Genomic DNA, 27521 nt, shown 5'->3' on the forward strand with positions numbered 1-27521 from the left:
TAATGCGATATGACCCATGTAAGAAACTTGTTTTAACGTGCGATGCGTCGTCCTATGGGGTCGAGTGTGTGTTGCTGTATGTTAATGCCAATGGTCAGTTACAGCCGATAGCTTATGCCTCCAGATGTCTGTCCCAGGCAGAAAGGGGCTACGGGATGGTAGGAAAGGAAGCGCTTGCATGTGTAAATGCAGTAAAAAAAATGCACCAGTACCTGTTTGGCAGGAAATTTGAGCTGGAGACAAATCATAAACCCCTAACGTCCCTTTTGGCCGACAACAAGGCCATAAATGCAAATGCCTCGACCCGCATACAGAGGTGGGCACTCACGTTAGCTGCCTATGACTACACAATTCGGCACAGACCGGGCACTGAAAACTGTGCCGATGCACTCAGCAGGCTCCCACTAGCCACCACTGAGGGGGCTACTGAGCATGCTGCTGAGATGGCCATGGCTGTTGAAGCTTTCGAATGGAAGACCAGCAGGAAGAGTAGTGCAAGGAATGTAGTGCAGGGGTTCCCTGTGGTCATCCCACTGCAAAACAGATACACTGCTTTGAGTGCTGTTGAGGGGGATGACTCATCAGGAGTGGGCAGCAGCAGCCAAGTTCATGGCACCGTGGCTGGCTCTGTTGCACAGGAGGGCAGGAAAAAGAGTGGGAGAGCGATAGTGATAGGGGATTCAATTGTAAGGGGAATAGATAGGCATTTCTGCAGCCGCAACCGAGACTCCAGGATGGTATGTTGCCTCCCTGGTGCAAGGGTCAAGGATGTCTCGGAGCGGGTGCAGGACATTCTAAAAAGGGAGGGAGAACAGCCAGTTGTCGTGGTGCACATTGGTACCAATGACATAGGTAAAAAAAGGGATGAGTTCCTACGAAATGAATTTAAGGAGCTAGGAGCTAAATTAAAAAGTAGGACCTCAAAAGTAGTAATCTCGGGATTGCTACCAGTGCCACGTGCTAGTCAGAGTAGGAATCGCAGGATAGCGCAGATGAATACGTGGCTTGAGCAATGGTGCAGCAGGGAGGGATTCAAATTCCTGGGGCATTGGAACCGGTTCTGGGGGAGGTGGGACCAGTACAAACCGGACGGTCTGCACCTGGGCAGGACCGGAACCAATGTCCTCGGGGGAGTGTTTGCTAGTGCTGTTGGGGAGGAGTTAAACTAATATGGCAGGGGGATGGGAACCAATGCAGGGAGATAGAGGGAAACAAAAAGGAGGCAAAAACAAAAGACAGAAAGGAGATGAGGAAAAGTGGAGGGCAGAGAAACCCAAGGCAAAGAACAAAAAGGGCCATTGTACAGCAAAATTCTAAAAGGACAGAGGGTGTTAAAAAAACAAGCCTAAAGGCTTTGTGTCTTAATGCAAGGAGTATCCGCAATAAGGTGGATGAATTAACTGTGCAAATAGATGTTAACAAATATGATGTGATTGGGATTACGGAGACGTGGCTCCAGGATGAGCAGGGCTGGGAACTCAACATCCAGGGGTATTCAACATTCAGGAAGGATAGAATAAAAGGAAAAGGAGGTGGGGTAGCATTGCTGGTTAAGGAGGAGATTAAGGCAATAGTTAGGAAAGACATTAGCTTGGATGATGTGGAATCTATATGGGTAGAGCTGCAGAACACCAAAGGGCAAAAAACGTTAGCGGGAGTTGTGTACAGACCTCCAAACAGTAGTAGTGATGTTGGGGAGGGCATCAAACAGGAAATTAGGGGTGCGTGCAATAAAGGTGCAGCAGTTATAATGGGTGACTTTAATATGCACATAGATTGGGCTAACCAAACTAGAAGCAATACGGTGGAGGAGGATTTTCTGGAGTGCATAAGGGATGGTTTTTTTAGACCAATATGTCGAGGAACCAACTAGGGGGGAGGCCATCTTAGACTGGGTGTTATATAATGAGAGAGGATTAATTAGCATTCTCGTTGTGCGAGGCCCCTTGGGGAAGAGTGACCATAATATGGTGGAATTCTGCATTGGGATGGAGAATGAAACAGTTAATTCAGAGACCATGGTCCAGAACTTAAAGAAGGCTAACTTTGAAGGTATGAGGCGTGAATTGGCTGGGATGGATTGGCGAATGATACTTAAGGGGTTGACTGTGGATGGGCAATGGCAGACATTTAGAGACCGCATGGATGAACTACAACAATTGTACATTCCTGTCTGGCATAGAAATAAAAAAGGGAAGGTGGCTCAACCGTGGCTATCAAGGGAAATCAGGGATAGTATTAAAGCCAAGGAAGTGGCATACAAATTGGCCAGAAATAGCAGCGAACCTGGGGACTGGGAGAAATTTAGAACTCAGCAGAGGAGGACAAAGGGTTTGATTAGGGCAGGGAAAATGGAGTACGAGAAGAAGCTTGCAGGGAACATTAAGACGGATTGCAAAAGTTTCTATAGATATGTAAAGAGAAAAAGGTTAGTAAAGACAAACGTAGGTCCCCTGCAGTCAGAATCAGGGGAAGTCATAACGGGGAACAAAGAAATGGCGGACCAATTGAACAAGTACTTTGGTTCGGTATTCACGAAGGAGGACACGAACAACCTTCCGGTTATAAAAGGGGTCGGGGGGTCTAGTAAGGAGGAGGAACTGAGGGAAATCCTTATTAGCCGGGAAATTGTGTTGGGGAAATTGATGGGATTGAAGGCCGATAAATCCCCAGGGCCTGATGGACTGCATCCCAGAGTACTTAAGGAGGTGGCCTTGGAAATAGTGGATGCGTTGACAGTCATTTTCCAACATTCCATTGACTCTGGATCAGTTCCTATGGAGTGGAGGGTAGCCAATGTAACCCCACTTTTTAAAAAAGGAGGGAGAGAGAAAACAGGGAATTATAGACCGGTCAGCCTGACATCGGTAGTGGGTAAAATGATGGAATCAATTATTAAGGATGTCATAGCAGTGCATTTGGAAAGAGGTGACATGATAGGTCCAAGTCAGCATGGATTTGTGAAAGGGAAATCATGCTTGACAAATCTTCTGGAATTTTTTGAGGATGTTTCCAGTAGAGTGGATAAGGGAGAACCAGTTGATGTGGTATATTTGGACTTTCAGAAGGCGTTCGACAAGGTCCCACACAAGAGATTGATGTGCAAAGTTAGAGCACATGGGATTGGGGGTAGTGTACTGACATGGATTGAGAACTGGTTGTCAGACAGGAAGCAAAGAGTAGGAGTAAATGGGTACTTTTCAGATTGGCAGGCAGTGACTAGTGGGGTACCGCAAGGTTCTGTGCTGGGGCCCCAGCTGTTTACACTGTACATTAATGATTTAGATGAGGGGATTAAATGTAGTATCTCCAAATTTGCGGATGACACTAAGTTGGGTGGCAGTGTGAGCTGCGAGGAGGATGCTGTGAGGCTGCAGAGCGACTTGGATAGGTTAGGTGAGTGGGAAAATGCATGGCAGATGAAGTATAATGTGGATAAATGTGAGGTTATCCACTTTGGTGGTAAAAACAGAGAGACAGACTATTATCTGAATGGTGACAGATTAGGAAAAGGGGAGGTGCAAAGAGACCTGGGTGTCATGGTACATCAGTCATTGAAGGTTGGCATGCAGGTACAGCAGGCGGTTAAGAAAACAAATGGCATGTTGGCCTTCATAGCGAGGGGATTTGAGTACAGGGGCAGGGAGGTGTTGCTACAGTTGTACAGGGCATTGGTGAGGCCACACCTGGAGTATTGTCTACAGTTTTGGTCTCCTAACCTGAGGAAGGACATTCTTGCTATTGAGGGAGTGCAGCGAAGGTTCACCAGACTGATTCCCGAGATGGCGGGACTGACCTATCAAGAAAGACTGGATCAACTGGGCTTGTATTCACTGGAGTTCAGAAGAATGAGAGGGGACCTCATAGAAACATTTAAAATTCTGACGGGGTTAGACAGGTTAGATGCAGGAAGAATGTTCCCAATGTTGGGGAAGTCCAGAACCAGAGGTCACAGTCTAAGGATAAGGGGTAAGCCATTTAGGACCGAGATGCGGAGGAACTTCTTCACCCAGAGAGTGGTGAACCTGTGGAATTCTCTACCACAGAAAGTTGTTGAGGCCAATTCACTAAATATATTCAAAAAGGAGTTAGATGAGGTCCTTACTACTAGGGGGATCAAGGGGTATGGCGAGAAAGCAGGAATGGGGTACTGAAGTTGAATGTTCAGCCATGAACTCATTGAATGGCGGTGCAGGCTAGAAGGGCCGAATGGCCGACTCCTGCACCTATTTTCTATGTTTCTAGCGAAGGCTCACCTGTGACAGCCCGTCAGATCAAAGTCTGGACAAATAGAGACCCGCTACTGTCTTTAGTCAAGAAATGTGTTCTGAATGGGGACTGGGCAGCCATGTACGGGGCATGCCCTGAGGAATTTAAACTGTTTCATAGGCGCAAGGATGAACTCTCGATTCAGGCCGATTGCCTACTGTGGGGAAACCGCGTAGTCATGCCACAGATGGGCAGAGAGGCGTTCATCCGAGAACTCCACAATGAGCACTCGGGCATTGTCATGATGAAGGCAATTGCCAGGTCACACGTTTGGATGCCAGGGATAGATGCAGACCTGGAACTTTGTGTTCGCAGGTGCAACACGTGTGCTCAGCTGGGCAATGTGCCCAGGGAAGCCCCCCTTAGCCCCTGGTCCTGGCCTGCCAAGCCATGGTCACGCATCCATGTGGACTACGCAGGTCCTTTCATGGGAAAAATGTTTTTGGTTGTAGTAGACGCCTACTCCAAATGGATCGCGTGTGACATTCTCAATTCAAGCACGTCCTCTGCCACGGTAGAAAGTCTATGGGCAATGTTCGCCGCCCATGGTATACTAGACGTCTTGGTCAGCGACAATGGCCTGTGCTTTACAAGCATTGAGTTCCAGGACTTCATGGCAGAAAATGGTATCAACCAGGTCAGAACGGCACCGTTCAAGCCAGCCTCAAACGGCCAGGCGGAACGAGTAGTGCAGATAATCAAACAGGGGATGCTCAGAATCCAAAGGGGTTCCCTACAAAGCTGCTTATCACGCCTCCTGTTGGCCAATAGATCCCGACCACACTCGCTCACAGGGGTTCCACCCGCAGAGCTGCTAATGAAAAGGACGCTCAAAACCAAGTTATCCCTCATACACCCCACCATGAAAGAAATTGTTGAGAGCAGGCGCCGGTCACAATGTGACTACCATGACGGGAATGCGAGGGTGCGATGTATTGATGTCAATGACCCTGTTTTTGTCCTCAACTACGCTGCAGGGCCCAAATGGCTCGCAGGCACTGTGATTGCCAAAGAGGGGAATAGGATTCTGGTAGTTAAACTTACCAATGGACAAATCTGCCGCAAACATGTGGATCAAACAAAAAGGAGGTTCAGCAACCCCATAGAAGAAACAGAGGAAGAACACGATGTCGAGTTCACTCCACCACAGGTGACCGAACACCGGAACCAAGTGGAGGAGAGCCCAGTCACTGTGGGCAGTCCGGACAGGCCTGAGGCACCGCAAACAGCAGACACTCAGGCCAGCGCCCAACAACCGGAGCCCCAACTCAGGCGCTCTACAAGGGAGCGTAAACCACCAGAGAGACTTAACCTGTGATCCCAATAAGACTTTGGGGGGAGGTGATGTCATGTATTCAACTGTCATTGTAACCCATGTATAAACTGACCTAAGTTGTACACCGTGAGAACACTGACCACTAGGGGGTGAACTTGTGGGAGACACTCCTAACCTGGACTTTCAGGTATAAAAGAGGAAGCTCCACCCACCTTCATCACTTCAGTGCTGGCTAATAAAAGTTACTGGTCACAGAGTGACCTTCTCTCTAGTATGGGCCTCGTGTGCATTTCTACTGTATAGTAAGGACATATTGCCTCCGACAGTGCGGCGCTCCCTCAGTACTGCCCCTCCGACAGTGCGGCGCTCCCTCAGTACTGCCCCTCCGACAGTGCGGCACTCCCTCAGTACTGCCCCTCCGACAGTGCGGCGCTCCCTCAGTAATGCCCCTCCGACAGTGCGGCGCTCCCTAAGTACTGCCCCTCCGACAGTGCGGCACTCCCTCAGTACTGCCCCTCCGACAGTGCGGCGCTCCCTCAGTACTGCAATGGAGTCAGTAAAATAAACAAGCCACTCTTGTGATTACATTTTCATTCTTCTAACAGAGACTTAACAGGCAAAAGCTAAAAGTTAATGTTACTACAATGTAAAGAGATTTCAAGACAGTCTAATTAACCCTTTCCTTACACTGGGCAGTCTGCAGTGATGTGACTGGCTGCGTTTCTAACTCAGGCTAACTTCTCTTTTCCATTATGCATATGATGTCAGCTATTTTATGCCAATGAATGTCAGCCATTTTATGTTCAGAGCTCTAAAACCTGCAATCTCTTTATTAATTCAACTGATGAACAATCAATGGCTGCAAACCCTGTCTGGTCCATTCGTTCAGAGCTGCAGGGTCAGAGCTGGAGGCCACAGGAGACGACAGAGCGGGTTAAGGAGCTTGCGTGGAGGTGTAGGCCGCAGGTTTCATGCTGTTTTCCTCCTTTGCGTTTCACACGCTTAATCATTGACAGATCTGCTCAAAGGGTGTTCCTACATCGTCACCCTCCAGTGCCCCAAAACAGTTGAACTTTAGCACTGCCTCAGAACTTCTCAGGTTAAGTATTCCTGCCCGAATTAGCATATGGACATACGGACAATGGCAGACAGCAAAAAAAGGACCCTCTGATCCATCCGGCCTGTCCCACACAATGTGCGATACTTTGTGTGTCACAATAGACACACTTCCCTCCCCACCCGAAGCCATCTGATCTCCTGGGAGAGGAGAGAAACCAAATTAAAAACCCCCAGGCCAACTTGGTGGGTGGGGCATCTGGGAAATTCCTCTCCGGATCCACCTCGGCGATGGAAACGAGTCTGGGAGATCACGCTGTTCCTGAATCCCCCGCAGTACCTACCCTTCTGTGAGAAGGGATCGCTGCCCCAGCCAGAAACCGGTCCAGCTCTCGCTCGAAGGAACTCAGCCAATCGCCTGAGACGGCAGCTTGCTCCAGAGGCCCACTGTTCTCTGGGGGACAGGAACCACCTCCCGACCTGGTCGAGCGTCCCACGCTGCTTCGCAGGAGTGTTATAAAACAAGCATTTGACCCCCAAGCCGCCGAAGGAGAAATTATGGGCAGGTGACCAAAAGCTGGGTCAAAGAGGTCGGTTTTAAGGAGCGTCTTGAAGGAGGAGAGAGAGGCGGAGAGGTTTAGGCAGGGAGTTCCAGAGCTTGGGGCCCAGGCAGCAGAAGGCATGGCCACCGATGGTGGAGCGGTTATAATCAGGGATGCTCAAGAGGGGAGAATTAGAGGAGTGCAGACATCTCGGGGGGTTGTGGGGCTGGAGGAGGTTACAGAGATAGGGAGGGGCGAGGGCCGATTTGTAAACAAGGATGTGAAATTTAAGATATGTACAGTACAGAAACAGGCCATTCGACCTCTCAGAACCGTGTCGGTGTTTCTGCTCCATACGAGACTCCTCCTCACTCTAACCCTCTTCACCTCACCCTATCAGCATATCCCTCTATTCCTTTCTCCCTCATATCTAACCTCCCCTTAAATGCAACGATATTATTCGCCTCAACCCCTCCCTGTGGCAGCGAGTTCCACATTCTCACCCCTCTCTGGGTAAAGAAGTTTCTCCTGAATTCTCCATTGGATTTATTAGTGACTATCTTATATTGATGGCCCGTGAGTTTAATTCTCCCCCCCCCCACAAGTGGAAATACCGTCTCTACCCGATCAAACCCCTTCATCTTCTTATCCCTCATCCACTGATCCAATCTGATCCTGAATGTCGGCATCATTTCTGTGTCAGCCACGAACCCTGGAAGTTAATTCCACGGCCTCATGGCTCGGTGTAAAGACATCACGATCTCTATCTGTAAAGTCCTGTCCCCTCAGTACAGATTCACATGAGGCATGTAGTGAAGTCAAGGTCACTCTGGACCTGCACCTTTATTTCACAGCTCTGGAATGCTGCACTTGCCTGAGACCTGTCCTTATATACCTGTCTCTTGCAAGTGCACCCCTGGTGGTAAGGTATGCTGGTGGTTACAGGTCATATCTTATTACAGTCATATATAGCATGTTAGGATACAGTTATATATAATAATGTAAGATACATGACATCACCCTCCCCCAAGGTCTTATTGTCTTTATAGGTTCAGTCTCTCAGGTGGTCTACGCTCTCGCGTGGAGCGTCTGAGTTATGGTTCAGTTGTTTGCCTTGGTGTCTGTTTTTCTTTGGGTGTGGTTGCTGGTATCTCGCCTGGGCTGTCTGTTTCGATTGGTGTGATTGTTGTTGACTCGCCTGGGCTGTCTGTTGGGATTGCCCTTTCCTCAGGTTGTTCCCTCTGTCTGTCCACCAGGTGTGGTGCGAGTTCCACATTGTAGTCTGCCTCTGGTTCCGCAGTGTTGTTGGTAAATCTGCTTTTGACTTGGTCTACATGCCTCCGGCAGGTTTTGCCATTGTCCATTTGTACTACCAGTAGCCTGTTTCCTTCCTTGCCCGTTACTGTTCCTGCAAGCCATTTGGGACCCCTGCCATAGTTTAGTACAAACACTTTGTCCCCTATCTCATTCCATCTCCCCCTCGAATTTCTGTCATGGTACTCAGTCAGCTTACTGTGCTTTGCCTCAACGGTTTTGTGCATGTCTGGGAGGATTAATGAGAGCCTTGTTTTTAAAGTCCTTTTCATCCACAGTTGCACGGGGGGGATCCCAGTCATTGAGTGCGGACGAGATCTGTATGCCAGCAGCAGTCGCGACAGGCGACCCTGCAGCGTGGGACCTTGGATTTTAAGCATGCCTTGTTTAATGATTTGCACTGCTCTCTTCACCTGGCTGTTGGAGGCCGGCTTGAACGGTGCCGTCTTGACGTGATTTATGCCGTGGTCAATTATAAAGTCTTGGAATTCTGCGCTGGAATATGGCAGCTGCTGACCTGATGCCGAATGGGTATCGATTGTACATGAAAAGGCCTCGATGTGTGTTGATGGTGGTGAGTAGCTTGGATTCCTCGGTCAATTCTTGCATCATATACGCAGATGTGAGGTCTAATTTTGAGAAAAGTTTACCTCCAGCCAATGTGGCAAATAAGTCCTTCGCTCTGGGCAGCGGGTACTGGTCCTGTAGGGAGACTCTGTTTATGGTAGATTTGTTGTCCCTACAGATTCGTACGGGTCCATCAGGCTTCATGACTGGGACGATGGGACTTGCCCAGTCGCTAAATTCCACAGGTGATATAATGCCTTCCCGCAGAAGCCTGTCTAGTTCGTGTTCAATCTTTTCCCTCATCACATAGGGTACAGCTCTGGCCTTGTGATGGACCGGTCTAGCATCCTGTGTGATGTAGATTTTGACTTTGGCCCCTTTGAAAGTGCCCACACCTGGCTGAAAGAGATGTTCAAATCGCTTTATAACTGTTGAGCAGGAGATCCGTTCCTCTGATGACATGGCGTGGACATCATCCCAATTCCAGTTTAGTTTTGCCAGCCAGCTTCTCCCCAGCAGTGCTGGGGCGTCTCCAGGGACAATCCACAGGGGAAGTCGGTTCACTGTCCCTTTGTGTGTGACAGAGAGCATGGCGCTGCCGAGGACTGGTACGATTTCTTTGGTCTAGGTCCTTAGTGTGGTGTCGACCCTTGTGACTTTTATGCGGCCACAGTTGTTCAAATTGTTGAGCGCCCATGAGAGATTGACTCGTTCCTGTATCCAGCTCCATGTTGACAGATATCCCGTTGAGTAGGACCCTCATCATTATAGGAGGCGTCCTGTTGTAGGAGCAGTGGCCATTGATCGTGTTGAACCGCTGTACATCGGTGTCCCGGGTACTGTCCCCACCATCTTCTGGTCCTCTTTCCGACCCATCCGATTCGTATGCCAGCCGAGCTGCCGTTTCTTTGCACATGTGGGCCAAATGCCCTGTATATTCACAATTTCTGCAAACAGCCTGCTGAAATCGACATCCCCTTGCCAAGTGCCCACCCCCACACCTCCAGCACAGACCTGTTCTATAGTTCAAAGAGGTCCCAAAGAATGAGCTGCGTCTGGCTGATCTCTCTTGAGCTTCTCTCAGTTTGTAGTTGATTGCTCGCATTGTGGGTTGATGAGGTGTGAACGGCCGTTCCTGTGGCCCTTGATGGCTTCTGCCTGCAGTCGAGAGCCTGTTCTCCCGGTTTTGTCTGTGTGTGGGGGTAGCAGCTTGTTTAGTGCTGTGAACTTCTTATTCCAATATTTCGTTAGTTGTCGTACCTGCATTGTAAATCAACCTCGTTTCTTCTTCCCCTACCAAGAATGTCTGTGCAACCAGTGCTGCTGCCTCTAAGGTCAGGTTCTTAGTCTCTATGAGCTTTCGGAATATGCCTGCATGGCCTATTCCTTCAATGAAAAAGTCTCTCAGCATTTCTCTCCTCAGTTCATCGGAGAACTCACATAAACTAGCCAACCTCCGAAGTTCCGCCACAAAGTCGGGTATGCTCTGGCCCACACAGCGTCTGTAGTTGTAGAACCTGTGTCTGGCCATGTGTAGGCTGCTCGCTGGCTTCAGGTGGTCTCTTACCAGTGTGCTCAATTCTTCAAATGACTTGCTTGCTGGTTTCTCGGGTGCCAACAGATCCTTCATTAAAGCGCATGTTTTCGAGCCACAGCTGGTCAAGAGATGGGCTCTTCTCTTGTCTGCCTTATCGTCGCCTAACCAGTCTTTGGTTACAAAGCTTTGCTGGAGCCTTTCTATAAAGTCCTCCCAATTGTCTCCCGCATTGTACTTTTCATCTGATCCGTTGTTCGCCATTCTGTGGATTCTGTAATCCCGTAACCCGTCGCCACTGTAAAGTCCTGTCCCCTCAGTACAGATTCACACGAGGCATGTAGTGAAGTCAAGGTCACTCTGGACCTGCACCTTTATTTCACAGCTCTGGAATGCTGCACTTGCCTGAGACTTGCCCTTATATACCTGTCTCTTGCAAGTGCACCCCTGGTGGTAAGGTATGCTGGTAGTTACAGGTCATATCTTATTACAGTCATGTATAGCATGTTAGGATACAGTTATATATAATAATGTAAGATACATGACAGTATCTCTCGCCTTTAACTGTGTATCTGTGACCCCCTCGTTCTCAACCCCTCAACTATTTAACTCCACCTTCCGGATGAGACAGTCTGCCCCTCTCGGGCAGTTATCAAAGATCCCGCGGCCATTATTGGAAGAAGAGCAGGGGAGTTATCCCCGATGTCCTGGGGCCAATATTTATCCCTCAATCAACAGCACTGAACCAGATGGTCTGACCGTTTATTGCATTGTGGGAGGTTGCTTTGCGCAAATTGGCCGCCATGTTTCCCACATTACAACAGTGACTATTCTCCAAAAGTACGTCATTGGCTGTAAAGCGTATGGGACGTCCTGAGGTTGTGAAAGGCGCTATATAAATGCAAGTTTTTCCTGCCTTTCCCGCCTTCCTTTCCCTCTTTCCTTTCTTTCCTTCCCTCCTTCCCTTCTCTCTTTCTCCCTTCCTTCCTTGCTCTCTCTTTCTCGCTGAAGTGGTCTGGCAAGTGTGAACAGAAGGTTGCCCCCCCCCCCACCCCAACCGTTGCCGGGCCGATCGGGTTAGGTGGCAAACGTGGCCTGGCCAACATTGGCCCCGGCCCCCGAGAACCAATCAGAGCGGCCACGTGGGTTCGGCTTACCTGGCGTGCTGGCTCCCTCTAGTGGTGGGATCCGGGTACTGCACTTACATCTCACAAGCTCCAAATCCTCCCGTTTCTCCTCCTCACTTCCTCCCCACCCCCCCCCGCCCTTTACCTTTTCCTGTCAGCTCAGGCATGACAATTAACTAAATTTAGAACTGCCGCATCACTGGGAGGCTCCATCTCAAAGCACTGGACCGTTGCCGTGCTGTAGAGCCTTGGCTGTTGGGCTTAAGCACCATGTGACCTGGAGCGGTCGCCAACAAACAGGAAGAGGGGGCCGAGGCCTTCAGGCTGAGGCCTCCTGCCGCTCATAGAATTGAGGAATGGTACAGTACAGGAGGAGGCCATTCGGCCCGTTGTGCCTTGTGCCAGCTCTTTGAACGATCCAATTAGTCCCTCTCCCCTTTGCATCAGCTGTGGCTCAGTGGGTAGCACTTTTGCCTCGGAATCAGAGGTTGTGGGTTCGAGTCCCACTCCTGGGACTTGACCACAAAAATCCAGGCTGGCACTCCCAGTGCGGTGCTGAGGGAGCGCCGCACTGTCGGAGGTGCCGTCTTTGGGATGAGGTGCCAGCCTGCTCCCTCAGGCCGAGAAGGATGAGGAGGGATAGTTTGCCTTTGTCGCAGTCTCAGAGGATGTCATTTGCGACTTTGATGAGAGCCGTTGTGGCAGGCGCGGAAACCCGATTAAAGGGATTCAAACGTGGAGTTGCGGGAAGGATGGGCACGGATTTGGGAGGCAACAACACGTTCAGGGATTTTGGAGAGGCAAGGATGGTTGGAGATGGGGCGGGAGTTTGCAAGGACGGAGGGGTCGAGGGCAATATTCCCTTCAATGCAAGTCCTGCACAACCGTTGAGCCGGCTTTTGGGAATAGAAAAATCGTGCATGTGCAGAATACTGAATGGCGCAACTGGAGGGAACATTGGCCATGGGTTGTTTTTTTTTGAGGAGAGTGGTGATGACAGAAGATTTAAAGAGGAGTGGGACAGTCCCTGAGGAGAGAGCCGTTAAAAATATCAGCTAACACGGAGGCCAGGAAGGGAAATTGGGCTGTCAGCTACAGTACACGGACGACGCCTGCGTCTGCGCACTTACAGAGGCTGAACTCCCGGACATAGTCGACGTATTTACTGAGGCGTACGAAAGCATGGGCCTTTACACTAAACATCCGTGTTATATATGCAGACTATAGATATACTCTCTGTGTAGTCACTGTATAGTTGCATAAGATGGAGACTTGTTACCTGATGTACTATCAATAAGGTTTACACTGTGTATATACTATGCTGGCACCACTAGAGGGTGCAACTGGTGCAGACCGGGGTTTCCTGCCCTGGTGGCATCATCATCATAGGCGGTCCCTCGAAATCGAGGAAGACCCTGGTGGCAGGAGCTGTATAAAAGGGGAGCCATCATGCGGCTGCCTCACTCTGGAGTTATGAATAAAGGATCAAGGTCACTACAGTTTGAGTGCAACACATTGCCTCGTGGAGTCACTCATAAGTACCTTACAGACATAACAATCCGTAGACAAAGGTCCTCCACCAGCCTGTCCTCGCCACACAGCACTGTCCCCCCAGTCAAGATCCACGGCGTAGCCCTGGACAACGTGGACCATTTCCCCTACCTCGGGAGCCTCCTATCAACAAGAGCAGGCATCGACGACGAGATCCAACACCGCCTCCTGTGCGCCAGCGCAGCCTTCGGCCGCCTGAGGAAAAGAGTGTTTGAAGACCAGGCCCTCAAAACTGCCACCAAGCTCATGGTCGACAGGGCTGTAGTAATACCCACCCTCCTGCATGGCTCAGAGACCATGTACAGTAGATGCTGGAGAAAAATCGCAAGATCCTACAAATCCCCTGGGAGGACAGGCGCACCAACATCAGCGTCCTCGTCCAAGTCAACATCCCCAGCATTGAAGCACTGACCACACTCGATCAGCTCCGCTGGGCTGGCCACATTGTCCGCATGCCAGACACGAGACTCCCAAAGCAAATGCTCTACTCGGAACTCCTTCACGGCAAACAAGGTGGGCAGAGGAAACGTTACAAGGATACCCTCAAAGCCTCCCTGATAAAACGCGACATACCCACCGACACCTGGGAGTCCCTGGCCAAACACCATTCCGCCCGAAGTGGAGGAAGAGCATCCGGGAGGGCGCTGAGCACCTCGAGTCTCGTCGCCGAGAGCATGCAGAAACAAGCGCAGACAGCGGAAGGAGCGTGCGGCAAACCAGTCCCACCCACCCTTTCCCTCAACCACTGTCTGTCCCACCTGTGACAGAGACTGTAATTCCCATATTGGATTGTTCAGCCACCAAAGAACTCACTTCAGGAGTGGAAGCAAGTCTTCCTCGATTCCAAGGGACTGCCTATGATGATGATGATGAGGGGAATAGGGTCGAGGGAGCAGGAGGTGGGTCTCACTGACAAGATGATCTTGGACAGCGCAATGAGGGGAGATCGGAGAGAAACTGGAGAAAGTTGCGAGTAAGGTTGTAACTAGTGGGGTGGGGGGGTGGCCTCAAGGATCAGTACTTGGGGCCTCAGCTATTTACAATCTATGTCTTAGATGAAGGGACCGAGTGCAAGGGGGATAGAGTATAAAAGCAGAGAAGTCCTGCTACAACTGTACAGGGTATTGGTGAGGCCACATCTGGAATTAGATGTAATCCTTACTACTAGGGGGATCAAGGGGTATGGCGAGAAAGCAGGAATGGGGTACTGAAGTTGCGTGTGCAGCCATGAACTCATTGAATGGCGGTGCAGGCTCGAAGGGCCGAATGGCCTACTCCTGCACCTATTTTCTATGTTTCTATGTAATACTGTGTGCAGTTTTGGTCTCCGTATTTAAGGAAGGATACACTTGCATTGGAGGCTGTTCAGGGAAGGTTCACTAGGTTGATTCTGGGGATAAGGGGGTTGACTTATGAAGATAGGTTGAGTAGGTTGGGCCTCTACTCATTGGAGTTCAGAAGAATGAGAGGTGATCTTATTGAAACTTATAAGATAATGAGGGGGCTCGACAAGGTGGATGCAGAGAGGATGTTTCCACTCCTCGGGGAAACTAAAACTAGGGGGCATAGTCTTAGAATAAGGGGCTGCCCATTTAAAACTGGGATGAGGAGAAATTTCTTCTCTCAGAGGGTTGTAAATCTGTGGAATTCTCTGCCCCAGAGAGCTGTGGAGGCTGGGTCATTGAATATATTTAAGGTGGAGATAGACAGATTTTTGAGCGATAAGGGAGTGAAGGGTTATGGGGAGCGGGCAGGGAAGTGGAGCTGAGTCCATGATCAGATCAGCCATGATCTTATTGCATGGCGGAGCAGGCTCGAGGGGCCGAATGGCCGACTTCTGCTCCTATTTCTTGTGTTCTTATGTTTTTATGTATCCAAATTCGCTGACGATACAAAGCTAGGTGGGACAGTAAGCTGTAAGGAGGACACACAGAGCCTGCAAAGGGATATAGATAGACTGAGTGAGTGGGCAGTAAGGTGGCAGATGGAGTATAATGTTGGGAAATGTGAGACTATTCACTTTGGTAGACAGAATAGAAAAACAGAATATTTTTTAAATGATGCGAAAATATTAAATGTTGGTGTTAAGAGAGATTTAGGTGTCCTTGTACAGGAAACACCGAAAGCTAGCATGCAGGCACAGAAAGCAATCAGGAAGGCAAATGGCATGTTGTCCTTCATTATAAGGGGGTTGGAGTACGAGAGTAAGGAAGTCTTGCTACAATTGTACGGGGCCCTGGTGAGACCACACCTGGAGTACTGTGCACAGCTTTGGTCTCCTTATCTAAGGAAAGATATACCTGCCTTGGAGGCGGTGCAACGGAGGTTCACCTGATTGATTCCTGGGATTAGGAGGTTATCTTATGTGGAGAGATTGTGTAGAATGGGCCCATACTCTCTGGAGTTTAGAAGAATGAGAGGTGATCTCATTGAAACATAGAAGATTCTGAGGGGGATTGACAGGGTAGATGCAGGGAGGATGTTCCCCCCGGGCTGGGGAGTCTAGAACCAGGGGTCACAGTCTCAGGATAAGGGGGCGGCCATTTAGGACGAAGATGAGGAGGAATTTCTTCACTCAGAGGCACTCTGGAGTTACACAATAAAGGACTAAGGTCACAGCAGTTACTACAACATCAGACCGTGTGGAGTCAGTGACTTGAGTGCTACATACATCACGTTGGCGACAAGGACACGGATGAGCTTCACGCAACCATGGCTACTCTGGGCTTGCTAAAGGATTTTACGGTGGGCAATGATTGGGAGGCCTTTACGGAAAGGCTTGAGTACTACTTCACAGCAAACGACCTGACGCAGGACACGGAAGCAATGAGAGAGAAGTGTAAGGCGATATTGCTTTCCAGTTGTGGCGATGAGGTTTACTGTCTCGTCAGGGATTTGCTGGCACCTGCGAGCGCCAGGGACAAGTCATACGAGGAGCTGATCGCACTCATTTGTGACCAACTGAAACCGAAGGAGAGCATCCTCACGGCCCGGCACAAATTCTACCACCACTGCAGACCTGAGGGCCAGGATGTCACCAAATATGCTGCGGACCTCAGGAGACTCGAGGCGCCATGTGATTTTGGCACACACCTTGACGAGGCGCTGCGAGACGTCTTTGTTATGGGGATTGGCCATGAGAGGCTCCTTCACAAGCTGCTATCCCATGAACCTACAGTCACCCTGAAGCAAGCCATCACCATCAGCAGGGCATTTATGACCTCGACTTGCAGCACCAAGCAGATGATACACACAGTCTCGAACCCGGCGGGCACTGTCCACAGGATAGCGGCCACCACGGACAAAACTGCAGAACGTGGCTCTGCCCAGGGCAGAGAGCACGGACCTCGGGGTCCTGGAACTCAGAGTCCGCCGAGGGGGGCTAATCGAGTAACACCATGCTGGCGCTGTGGAGGAAGCCATGGGGCTCACCGGTGCAGGTTTGCGGAGTACACGTGCAATACCTGCCACACGAAAGGCCACCTTCAGCGTATGTGCAAAAGAAACACGATTCACCGTGTGGCTGAGGAGATGGCAGATGATCTACTATCCAGCGAGGAGCAGGCAGAAGAAGATGAGGTGCTTGGACTGTATATGTGCACCAACGATTCAGCTCCAGTGATTATGGAGGTCTAGATTAACGGAGTCCCAGTGAGTATGGAAGTGGACACTGGATCGGGTCCGTCGTTGATGAGCCAGAGAACTTTTTGATAAACTGTGGATTAACCCAGCTGTTCCCGGTCACGGTGAAGCTGCGTACCTACACCAAGGAACTGATTCCTGTCCTCGGCAGAGCGGATGTGCAGGTATCTCACGGGGGCGAGGTGCACGGATTACCTTTGTGGGTCATTGCAGGCGATGGGCCGACGCTGCTCGGCAGGAGATGGATGGGGAAGGTCCGTGGGAGCTGGGAAGACTTCATTCCTCCACAGACCGCTGTCCCCCGGGTTCCCAAGAGCAGCGCCGACAGAGCTGGAGGAGAAAGAAGCTACACACAGACGAGCAGACCCTGGAAGAGCAGGCGTTGAACGGCAAAGTATTTAATGCCTAAGGGGCCAGTGCGATTTTCGATTTTATGTGATTCATGCAAGGGTTCAGCGGCTGCAGATGAGCCGCGAAGGCGACCACTGAGAACAGAGGCAACGCACTAGTTGCGATACCCTGTCTCAGCGCAACCCATTACCTCAGGCGAAAAGGGGCAGTATACTGCCACCGTACTTCACCCAGTGGAGCTGGAATTAAATAACTGCTCATTGCACCTGCAACCTTTTGACATAACATCTGTACCACATATTATATGTACCGTACGAATGTACTGTCTATGTATACTTGCTTTCTGTTGGAGGTTAAACTCGTGACTTCATCACCCATGTAAGGACTGCAAATATCACATTGCTTGCACCGGATCCCAAGCATAATCTCTACATGGGGAGGGAAGAGGGAAGTGAATGGACTCACATTCACAAACCAACCAGGACGAACAAGGCCAAGGTTACCGGCAATGGCTTTGGAACTGGGAGGGGGGGGGGGGGGGGGGGGGGGAGTGAGATGTTATGTATTGTCCAGATCCATCAAATGTGTAAGTACAATGGTGCGCCACGGAGGGCGCTGTGGTGCCGAAAGTACCTGCAAGACAGAGTATAAAAGGCTGCCCACCATACCTGAGAGGCACTCTGGAGTTACACAATAAAGGACGAAGGTCACAGCAGTCACTACAACACCAGACCGTGTGGAGTCAGTGATTTGAGTGCTACATACATCACACAGAACACGGGGACTTATCCTTAAAATTAGAGCCAGGCCGTTCAGGAAGCACTTCTTCACACAAAGCGGGGTGGGAATCTGGAACTCTCTCCCCCAAAAACTGTTGAGGCTGGGGGTGCGGGGGGGGAATCAATTGGAAATTTCAAAACTCAAGTCGCTAGATTTTTGTTAGACAAGGGTACGAAGGGTTACGGGGAAGATACAGATCAGACGTGATCTCATTGAATGGCGGAACAGGCTCGAGGGGTCAAACGGCCTCCTCCTGTTCCTACTTATATAGCGTTGAGGATATTAAGCAGATAGCCCAAGGAGGAAATAGATGTGTGGCGAAGGGCAGCCCGGCCAGGAAGGGGGAAGATTAGGAGGGGGTGACCAAAAACTAGCGGGGTGAAATTGCCCCGACTGTGGGGGGGGGGGAGCGGTAAACTTCTGGGGCGGGACTTTTATCGCCTGGCCTGGAGGCCCCGCCCCCGACGCGGAATTGGGCCATGCGCCGCTCGAAGGGAGCGGAGCGCCTGTCTCCGGCAGTTTCCCTTCCATGGAAAGGCCGCTCCTTGGGCGGCAGTGCGTCACACCGAGAGAGCCAACGCTGGGCGGATGTTTCCGCGTAACACTGACGCGCTACAACGCCCCTCCCCGTCAATTAAAGGGGAGGGCCGCTGCACGCTCTGCGGGCCACCAGGGTTCGCAGTCGACCGGGACCCATGGCGGAGCGTCGGGCTGCACGATAGACGACAGCACGATCGAGGCGAGGGCCGCCATTGTCGGGCCAACGCAAGACTCGGCCCGACAAACAAAGATGGTGGCCCGGGCCGCCCTCCCCTTTAAGAGCCCCCCGGCCCGCCCTCCCCGGCCCCCGCCCCACGAAGCTGGCGTTGACATCCTCCCGTGTCAGCCTTGCGGGTCCGCCGGGCGCAAAGGGGTCGGCGCGCACGCCAATGACGTCATCGACGGGCGTGCGCCAGCCCGGGGCGCTGATCGCGCGGTGCAGCGCTGCATGGAACAGCGCAATCCCAAAACCCCGGGGCAATATCCCGGGAGCTGGCATCATCCCCTCTCGCCTCAGGGAAAACCCCATCTGCCCCATTAGCGCCCCCTGGAGGCGCCGACGGGATCATAAAAAGGCCGTAATTTCGGCCCTTGGGACATAAGAGTTGGGTATTTATGAAAGGGAAATCATATTTGACAAATCTGTTGGCGTTTTCCCTCAGGAAGGATATATTTGCCATAGAGGGAGTGCAATGAAAAGAAAGACTTGCATTTATATAGCGCCTTTCACGACCACCGGACGTCCCAAAGTGCTCTACTGCCAATTAAGTACTTTTTGGAGTGTAGCCGCTGTTGTAATGTGGGAAACTCGGCAGCTAATTTGCGCACAGCAAGCTCCCACACACAGCAATGTGACAATGTGACCCAGATCATCTGTTTTTGTTATACTGATTGAGGGAGAAATATTGGCCCCAGGATACTGGGGAGAACTCCCCTGCTCTTCTTCGAAACAGTGGCGTGGGATCTTTTACGTCCACCTGAGAGAGCAGACGGGAGCCTTGGTTTAACGTCTCATCCGAAAGACAGCACCCTCCAGCAGTGCGGGGCTCGCTCAGCACTGCGCTGGGAGTGTCAGCCTAGATTTTTGTGCTACAAGTTCCAGGAGTGGGACTCAAACCCACAACCTTCTGACTCAGAGGCGAGAGTGCTACCTACTGAGCCACGGCTAACAAAGGTTCACCAGACCGATTCCTGCGATGGGGGGATTGTCCTATGAGGAGAGATTGAGCAGATTGGGCCGATATTCTCTAGCGTTTAGAAGATTGAGAGTTGATCTGATTGGAACATACAAAATTATTACAGGGCTTGACAGGGTAGATGCAGGGAGGATGTTTCCCCCGGGCTGGGGAGTCTAGAACCAGGGGTCACACAGTCTCAGGATAAGGGGTCGGCCATTTAGGACTGAGATGAGGAGGAATTTCTTCACTCAGAGGGTGGTGAATCTTTGGAATTCTCTGCCCCAGAGGGCTGTGGAGGCTCAGTCGTTGAGTATATTCAAGACCGAGATCGATAGATTTTTGGATATTAAGGGAATCGAAGGATTATGGGGATCGGGCGGGAAAGTGGAGTTGAGGTCGAAGATCAGCCATGGTCTTATTGAATGGCGGAGCAGGCTCAAGGGGCCGAATGGTCTGCTCCTGCTCTGGATTCTTATGGTCCGAGGTTATTGGCACTGCTGCTGCATGAAGGCTCCACAAAGTAACAGCAGCCCTCTATTTGAAAGCCATGCATGAACAAAAAGAGCTCAGAAGTCTTAGTTCGATTTTCTGTGCCTTCCAACACGACCCCTGAACAGGTGCCGAACCCGTTGACTCCGCCACCACAAGTTACGACCCTTGCTTGGCCTTTACCTTGTTTGCGCAGGGTCGTGACCCCTAGGTCATGTGACCCGCCGCTGCTCCCTGGCCTTCCTTTTGCTTCAAGCTGGTTTATCCTTTTGTTTGCAAGGCCGGCTGTTTGCTCAAGCCGCTATACGTTTGCGTGCTGGATTTTCAGTGGGGTGTGCTTCTTTCCACAGGCGTTAAGACAAAGTTTTCCCATGCCTACCTCTGTAACCTCCTCCAGCCCTACAACCCTCCGCGATCTCTGCGCTTCTCTAATTATCTTTGTCCACCATTGCCGGCCGTGTCTTCAGCCTCCTGGGCCCTGAGCTCTGGAATTTCCTCCCTAAACCTCTCCACCTCTCTCTCCTCCATTAAGATGGTCCTTAAAACCTACCCCCACTACTACTCTCCAACGCCCATAACCTTCCCTCACCCCACCTCCACCACTCTCCCAACACCCCTCCACTACCCCGTGATGTTGAATAAGGTGGCCACTGCAGGACTCCTATCCCTTGCATTAGGTGTGGAAGTATTGCAGGAAAGGAGAGAATGCAGGAAAGGAGAGAATGCAGGAAAGGAGAGAATGCAGGAATGGAGAGAATAGAGAGAATGCAGGGATGAAGGGATTGCAGGAATGGAGAGAATGCAGGAATGGAGAGAATAGAGGAATGGGGGAATGGAGGGATTGCAGGAATAGAGGGAGTGCAGGAATGGGGAATGGAGAGAATGCAGGAGAGAGAGTGCAGAAATGGAGAGAATGCAGGAATGCGGTGTATATTGGGAGTGTGGGGAGCGGTGGAGGGTTTGCACTGTGTACGGACGAAAGTGCACGTCAACATTTGGCGAGGGCGGATCATTTCCAGGTAGGCTTGATGCGGACCCTCAGCGCTGGCTGTAGAAGCGACCAATCAGCGCGCTTGGTGCACGCCGCGGGACCCGGCCAGTAGATGCAAGCCCGCGTCTGATTGGCGGCCGGCCCGCGAGCCACAATTACTGGGAAGGGGGACCGACGTCACTCAGTGGGGAGGGGGGAGGGGGGACCGCGCAGCCAATCAGTGGCTCCGTCAATCGCGAGTCGACCAATGGCAGCCGCCGGTGTCGGTGCGTGACGTGAGGCCGTCTCGAGGAGGGGGTTGGCGGCGGCGTGAAAGTGGGCGGGGTGACGTTCGCCCTGTGATTGACCAGCGGGGGACGCGGGGAGGGCGGGACCTCGCGCATGAGCGACGGCGGCAGCGGCCAATGAGAGGACGGGGGCGGGACCCTGCGGATGAGCGGCGGCGGCAACAACCAATGAAACGCGAGGGCGGGACCTGGCGGTCGAGCGGCGGCGAAGGGAGCCAATAAGACGCGAGGGCTGGACCTGGCGGTCGAGTGGCAGCGGCGGCAGCCAATAACTCGCGACGGTTGCGTTGAGCGACGGGTCGGGTGGCTAATCAGAAGGGAGAAGAGGGGCGGAACACGGCGGGAATGAGCCAATGGGCGGGGAGGAAAGAGGCGGGATGGATTGCTGCGGCCGCCTCCGGTGGAAAGTTGTCAACAGCGGCGAGAAGCGGAGCGGCTGAAGGAGAGCGAGCTAGAGGCGGCTGGAGACACAGCTTCCCAGGCCCCGGTAGGGGGCCCCGCAGGTGAGCCCGAGGCCTGACAGGGCGGGGGGGAGGCCGGCCGCTGTCACAGTGCGAGGCCCCGGAGGGGAGAGAGCAGGACAGTCCGAGGCCTGAGGCCTTGTGCCCCATCTGTGCAGGGAGGGTGAGGGACAGGCCACAGACTGCGGGAAGTGCCCCCTCTGTCTGTGTCTGTGTGTGTGTGGCGAGAGCCAGGCCACGACCTACAACTGGGCCACATTCACCCATCTGAGCTGGGACAGAGAGGGACCTGAGACTTGTCACAACCCACTCAATTCTCAACATTCAGGGTGGACAAACGTGTTAAACTTCACTTCGTGTGGAGAAATGTGTTCAAATTGACTCAATTCTCAACATTCAGCGTTGTGAAAAGTGTTAAACTTCACTTCATAATATTCAGGGTGAGATCTTTGTTAAACTTCACTTAATATTGAGAAAATTCACTGAATTCTCAACATTCACCGTTGTGAAATGTGTTAAAACTTCTCTTAATAATCAGGGTTGAGAAACTTGTTAAACTTCACTTAATTCTCAGCATTCAGGCTTGAGAAACTTGTCCAAATTCATTGAATTCTCAACATTCAGAGTTGTGAAACTTGTTTGAATTCAGTGAATTCTTCACATTTAGGGTTGAGATTTGTCAAAACTCACCGAAGTCTCAACATTCAGGATTGAGAAATGTGTTGAAATTCAATTAATGTTGAAAAAATTGTTCATGTTCACTTAATTCTCAACATTCAGGGTTGTAAAACTTGTTGAAATTCAATTCATGTTGTGAAATGTGTTCAAATTCACTTAATTCTTAATATTCAGGGTTGCAAACTGTGTCAAAATTAACTTTAATTGTTATTTCATTTGAATTGGAACCTGAAACTTGTTCAAATTCACAATGTTGAGAAAGTTGTCAGAATTCACAATGTTGAGAAAGTTGTGTTAATGTTGAGAAACTTGTGAATTAATTTAATTCTTAACATTCAGGGTAGCGAAACTTGCTAAAATTAACTTAATTCTTCCATTTGAATTTGAGCTTAAAGACTTGTCAAAATTAACTTACTACTTATTAGTTAGGGTTGAGAAATATACAGTGTCAGCCATGTCTCAGTGGGCAGCACATTCGCCTCTGAATCAGAAGGTTGTGGGTTCAAGTCCCACTCCAGAGACTTGAGCACAAAATCGAGGTTGTCGCTCCCAGTGCAGTGCTGAGGGAGCCCCGGAGGTGCCGTCTTTCGAATGGAACGTTAAACCGGGGCCCCGTCTGCTCTCTCAGGTGGATGTAAAAGATCCCATGGCCACTATTGGAAGAAGAGCAGTGGAATTCTCTCCCGTGTCCTGGGGCTAATATTTATCCCTCAATCAACATAAAAAAACAGATTATCTGGTCCTTATCACATTGCCGTGTGTGGGAGCTTGCTGTGTGCAAATTGGCTGCCGCGTTTCCCACATTACATTGAAAGAAAGACTTGCATTTCCCACATTACAACAGTGACTGCACTCCAAAAGCACTTCATTTGCTGTGAAGCACTTTGAGACGTCCTGTGGTCGTGAAAGACGCTATATAAATTCTTTTCTTTGTTCAGCGTTGGGAAACTTGTGAAAATTAACTTAATTCTTGTTCCATTTGAATTGGAAATGAGAAACTTGTCAAAATTAACTTAGTACTTATTAGCATTTTGTAATTTTTCTCCATTTAAATAATTTGCTTTTTTATTTTTTCTGCAAAGTAGATGACCTCTCTCGTTCCCTCATTATATTCCATCTGCCAATATTTTGCCCACCCACATTAGCCTGTCTATATGCCGTTGCAGATTTTTTTGTGTCCACCTCACAACTTGTTTTCCCACCCATCTTTGTATCACCAGCAAACTTGGCTCCATTGCACTCAGTCCCTTCGTCCAAGTCATTTAATATAGATTGTAAATAGTTGAGGCCCCAGCACCGATCCCTGTGGCACCCCACTAGTTACTGTTTGCCAACTGGAAAATGACCCATTTATTCCGACTCTGTTTTCTGTTAGTTAACCAGTCCTCTCTCCATGCTAATATATTACCCCCAACCCCGTGAACTTTTATCTTGTGCAGTAACCTTTGATGTGGCGCTTTATTGAATGCCTTCTGGAAATCCAAATACACCACATCCAGTGGTTCCCCCTTATTCACCCTGCTCGTTAGATCCTCAAAGAACTCCAGCAAATTTGTCAAACATGACTTCACTTTCATAAAACCATGCTGACTCTGCTTTATTGAATCATGCTTTTCCAAATGTCCCACTACTGCTTCCTTAAGAACGGACTCCAGCATATTCCCAACGACTGATGTTAGCGTAACTGGTCTATAGTTTCCTGCTTTTTGCCTGTCTCCCATTTTTAAAAATAGGGGCGTTAAATTTGCGGTTTGCCAATCTGCTGGGACCGCCCCAGAATCCAAGGAATTTTGGTAGATTATAACCAATGCATCCACTATCTCTGCAGCCACTTCTTTTAAGACTCTAGGATGCAAGCCATCAGGTCCAGGGGACTTGTCTGCCTTTAGTCCCATTATTTTACCGACTATTACTTCTTTAGTGATAGTGGTTGTATTAAGTTCCTCCCTCCCTGTAGTCCCTTGATTATCCACTATTGGGATATTTTTAGTGTCTTCTACTGTGAAGACCGATACAAAATATTTGTTCGAACTCTCTGCCATTTCCCTGTTCCCCATTATTAATTCTCCAGTCTCATCCTCTAAGGGACCAACATTTGCTTTAGTCACTCTCTTTTTATATACTTGTTGGTGGTGTTGATGTAGGTGATAGAAAGAAAAGAAAGCCTTGCATTTATATGGTGCCTTTCACAACCACCGGACGTCTCAAAGCGCTTTACAGTCGATGAAGTACTTTTGAAGTGAGTCACTGTTGTAATTAGGGAAATGCGGCAGTCAATTTGTGCACAACAAGCTCCCACAAACAGCAATGTGATAATGACCCAGATAATCTGTTTTTGTGATGTTGATTGAGGGATAAATATTGGCCCCAGCACACTGGGGATAACTCCCCTGTTCTTCGAAATAATGCCCTGGGATCTTTTACGTCCACCTGAGAGGGCAGACGGGGCCTCGATTTAACATCTCATCCAAAAGATGGCCCCTCCGCCAGTGCGGCGCTCCCTCAGCACTGCCCCTCCGGCAGTGCGGCGCTCCCTCAGCACTGCCCCTCCGGCAGTGTCAGCCTAGATTTACGTGCTCAAATCCCTGGAGTGGGATTTGAACCCACAACCTTCTGACTCCGAGGCGAGTGCGCTACCCACTGAGCCACAGCTGAGGGAGAAACTGTTCCGCTAGAAGGAGGAGCGGTAACCAGAGGTCGCCGATTTAGGATAATTGTCAAAAGCAGAGCGTAGACGTTGAGAATTTTTTTTACATAGTGAGTTATGATCTGGAATACGCTGCCTGAAAGCAGATTCAACAGTAACTTTCAAAAGGGGAATTGGATAAATATCTGAAGAGGAAAAATTAGCAGGGCTGTGAGGAAAGAGCAGGGGGGAGTGGGACTGATTGGATCGTTCTTTCAAAGAGCCGGCACAGGCATGATGGGCCAAATAGCCAACTGTGCTGTCTAATGCGATGGGCCAAATAGCCAACTGTGCTGTCTAATGCTATGGGCCAAATAGCCAACTGTGCTGTCTAATGCTATGGTATTAATTTGAATCGTGTTTTTAAGTTTTTATTGGGTGTGGGTGGGTGGGGAAGAGAAGTTGGTGGTGAGCGGTGGGGTTCGTGGGGAGGTGTCAGTACGGGGGTGGTGGGGAGGCAGTCGTGGGGGTGAGGAGGGAGTTGGTTGGGTGGGGGGGGGGATCGTTGTGGGTGGGGAGGGGAGGGACACGTTGTGGGGGGGGGGGGTTATTGTGTGTAGGGGAGGGAGTCGGTGTGGGTGGGGGGGGGTCGATGGTGAGGAGTGGAGGGGGAGGGAGTTGTTGGGGAGGTGGGGCGAGGAGTTGCTGATGAGTGGAGGGGAGGAGTCGGTGAGGGGGGGCATCGATGCTGAGCGGGGAGGATGGGGTGGGGGGGAGGAGGCGACAATGTGTACATATGAAGAACCTCATGTGCTTTTTTTCTCTCTGTTTAAACTTGCAGGTTATATGACACTTCAGCGCCCCGTTTAAAATACAGAAGGAGGTTTGTGCCGTGGGACACCCCAACCGTCAGCCGGTGCTTGCTAACTGATCTCATGGCATCTTATCCCAGCCAGAGGACTGTGGGCTGATCTCCGTGGGGCTCCCGGAGACGTCAGAAGACTTTCTTGGCTTTGCAGGATGGTCATGGACAGCGAGACCGGCGCCTCCTAACCGAGGCGCCCCCTCGCTCCCGTCTCCCTCCTGTGCTGCTCGACCCGTTTGGAATCCGGGAGAGTGAGCCTTTCGAGAATTGGACCAGTCGGAGATGGGAAAACTGAGGAATTGAGTGGTTGGGGGGCGGGGAGGGGTTCTTATTATTATTTTGTGCCGACGAGGGGGAACTCTGCCAGCGGCAGACATGATCGGCAAGAAGAAGAGCGGGTTCCAGATCACCAGCGTCACCTCGGACTACGACGGCGGAAGCAGCGCGGGGCCGAAGGAGACGGCGAACGGAGAGGCGGAGGCCGGCGCTCCTTCGGCGGCTCCCCTCGTGAACGGGGGCCCGGGCTACGGGCCAGGCGGCAACCCCCTGGCCCCAGACCGCACCACGCCGCCCTCCGAGGCAGCCGGGGAGGGGGCCACCCGCGGAGCGGCTCGTGACCCGCCCGAGCCGCCACCGTCATCCGCACAGGAGGCCTCGCTGCCCGGCCCTGCCGCGGTTGGCAAATCGCCACTGAAGACGGCCTGCCCGCTGGGGGGCTCGTGTGGCTCCCGCTTCAGAGTGGTGAAGCTGGACCACGGCCTGGGCGAGCCTTACCGCCGGGGCCGCTGGACCTGCCTGGACCTGTACGACAAGGACCTGGACGGCCCGGCGCTGGCCAAAGCCCTGGACGGGGCCGGCCGGCACGTCAACTCGCTGGACTCTCACCTGGAGCTGGGCGGCCTGGCCCACAAGGCCGTCAACCAGCTGCGGCCCAAGCCGCACGCGCCCAAGAGCCACGGCTTGCCGACGCCCCCCCCACCGGGCACCCCCGGCAACACCCTGAACATGCTGCTCCAGGCGGCCAGGACTCTCGCCGGCCCGCCCCGGCCCTCCGGCCATCCCCCGGCCGCCAGCGTGCCCGGTGTCGGCGCGGCAGCCACGGCGCCCAAGGAGACGGCCGTGTCCAAGAGCGACAGCAGCGTGCTCGCCGCGACGTCGAGGGAGCCGCTCCGGCAGTTCGTGGAGCAGACCGCCTCGCAGCCCCTGTCGCCAAACCTGAGCCAGCACTCCTCCGGAGAACAGGGAGGAATAAAAAAGGCAAGTTTCGATAATTGTGCGGCGGTGTGTGTGTTTTTTAAAAAAAAAACTGATAGCGCATTTCACCACCCCGGGACTTCCTCACACGCCCTCCGTTTCCACATGTATGCTGATGACCGGCATTGAAGGGAATATTGCCC

At 51.3% G+C, this 27521-nt stretch overlaps 1 protein-coding gene across 1 annotated transcript in view; it reads left to right on the forward strand.

Annotated features, from left to right (window-relative positions):
• The first annotated feature begins 21896 nt into the window (after nucleotides 1-21896).
• LOC139232817 (TSC22 domain family protein 4) overlaps nucleotides 21897-27521 on the forward strand; it is a 61062-nt gene continuing 55437 nt past the window's right edge. The window contains exons 1-2 of the mRNA XM_070863312.1: nucleotides 21897-21997; nucleotides 26101-27381. Of these exons, the coding sequence (XP_070719413.1) occupies nucleotides 26500-27381 (882 nt within the window). The 5' untranslated portion in view covers nucleotides 21897-21997; nucleotides 26101-26499. The remainder of the gene's footprint in view (nucleotides 21998-26100; nucleotides 27382-27521) is intronic.

The sequence above is a fragment of the Pristiophorus japonicus genome, chromosome 20 (assembly GCF_044704955.1).
Source record: "Pristiophorus japonicus isolate sPriJap1 chromosome 20, sPriJap1.hap1, whole genome shotgun sequence".
In the NCBI taxonomy this organism is placed as follows: Eukaryota; Metazoa; Chordata; class Chondrichthyes; family Pristiophoridae; genus Pristiophorus; species Pristiophorus japonicus.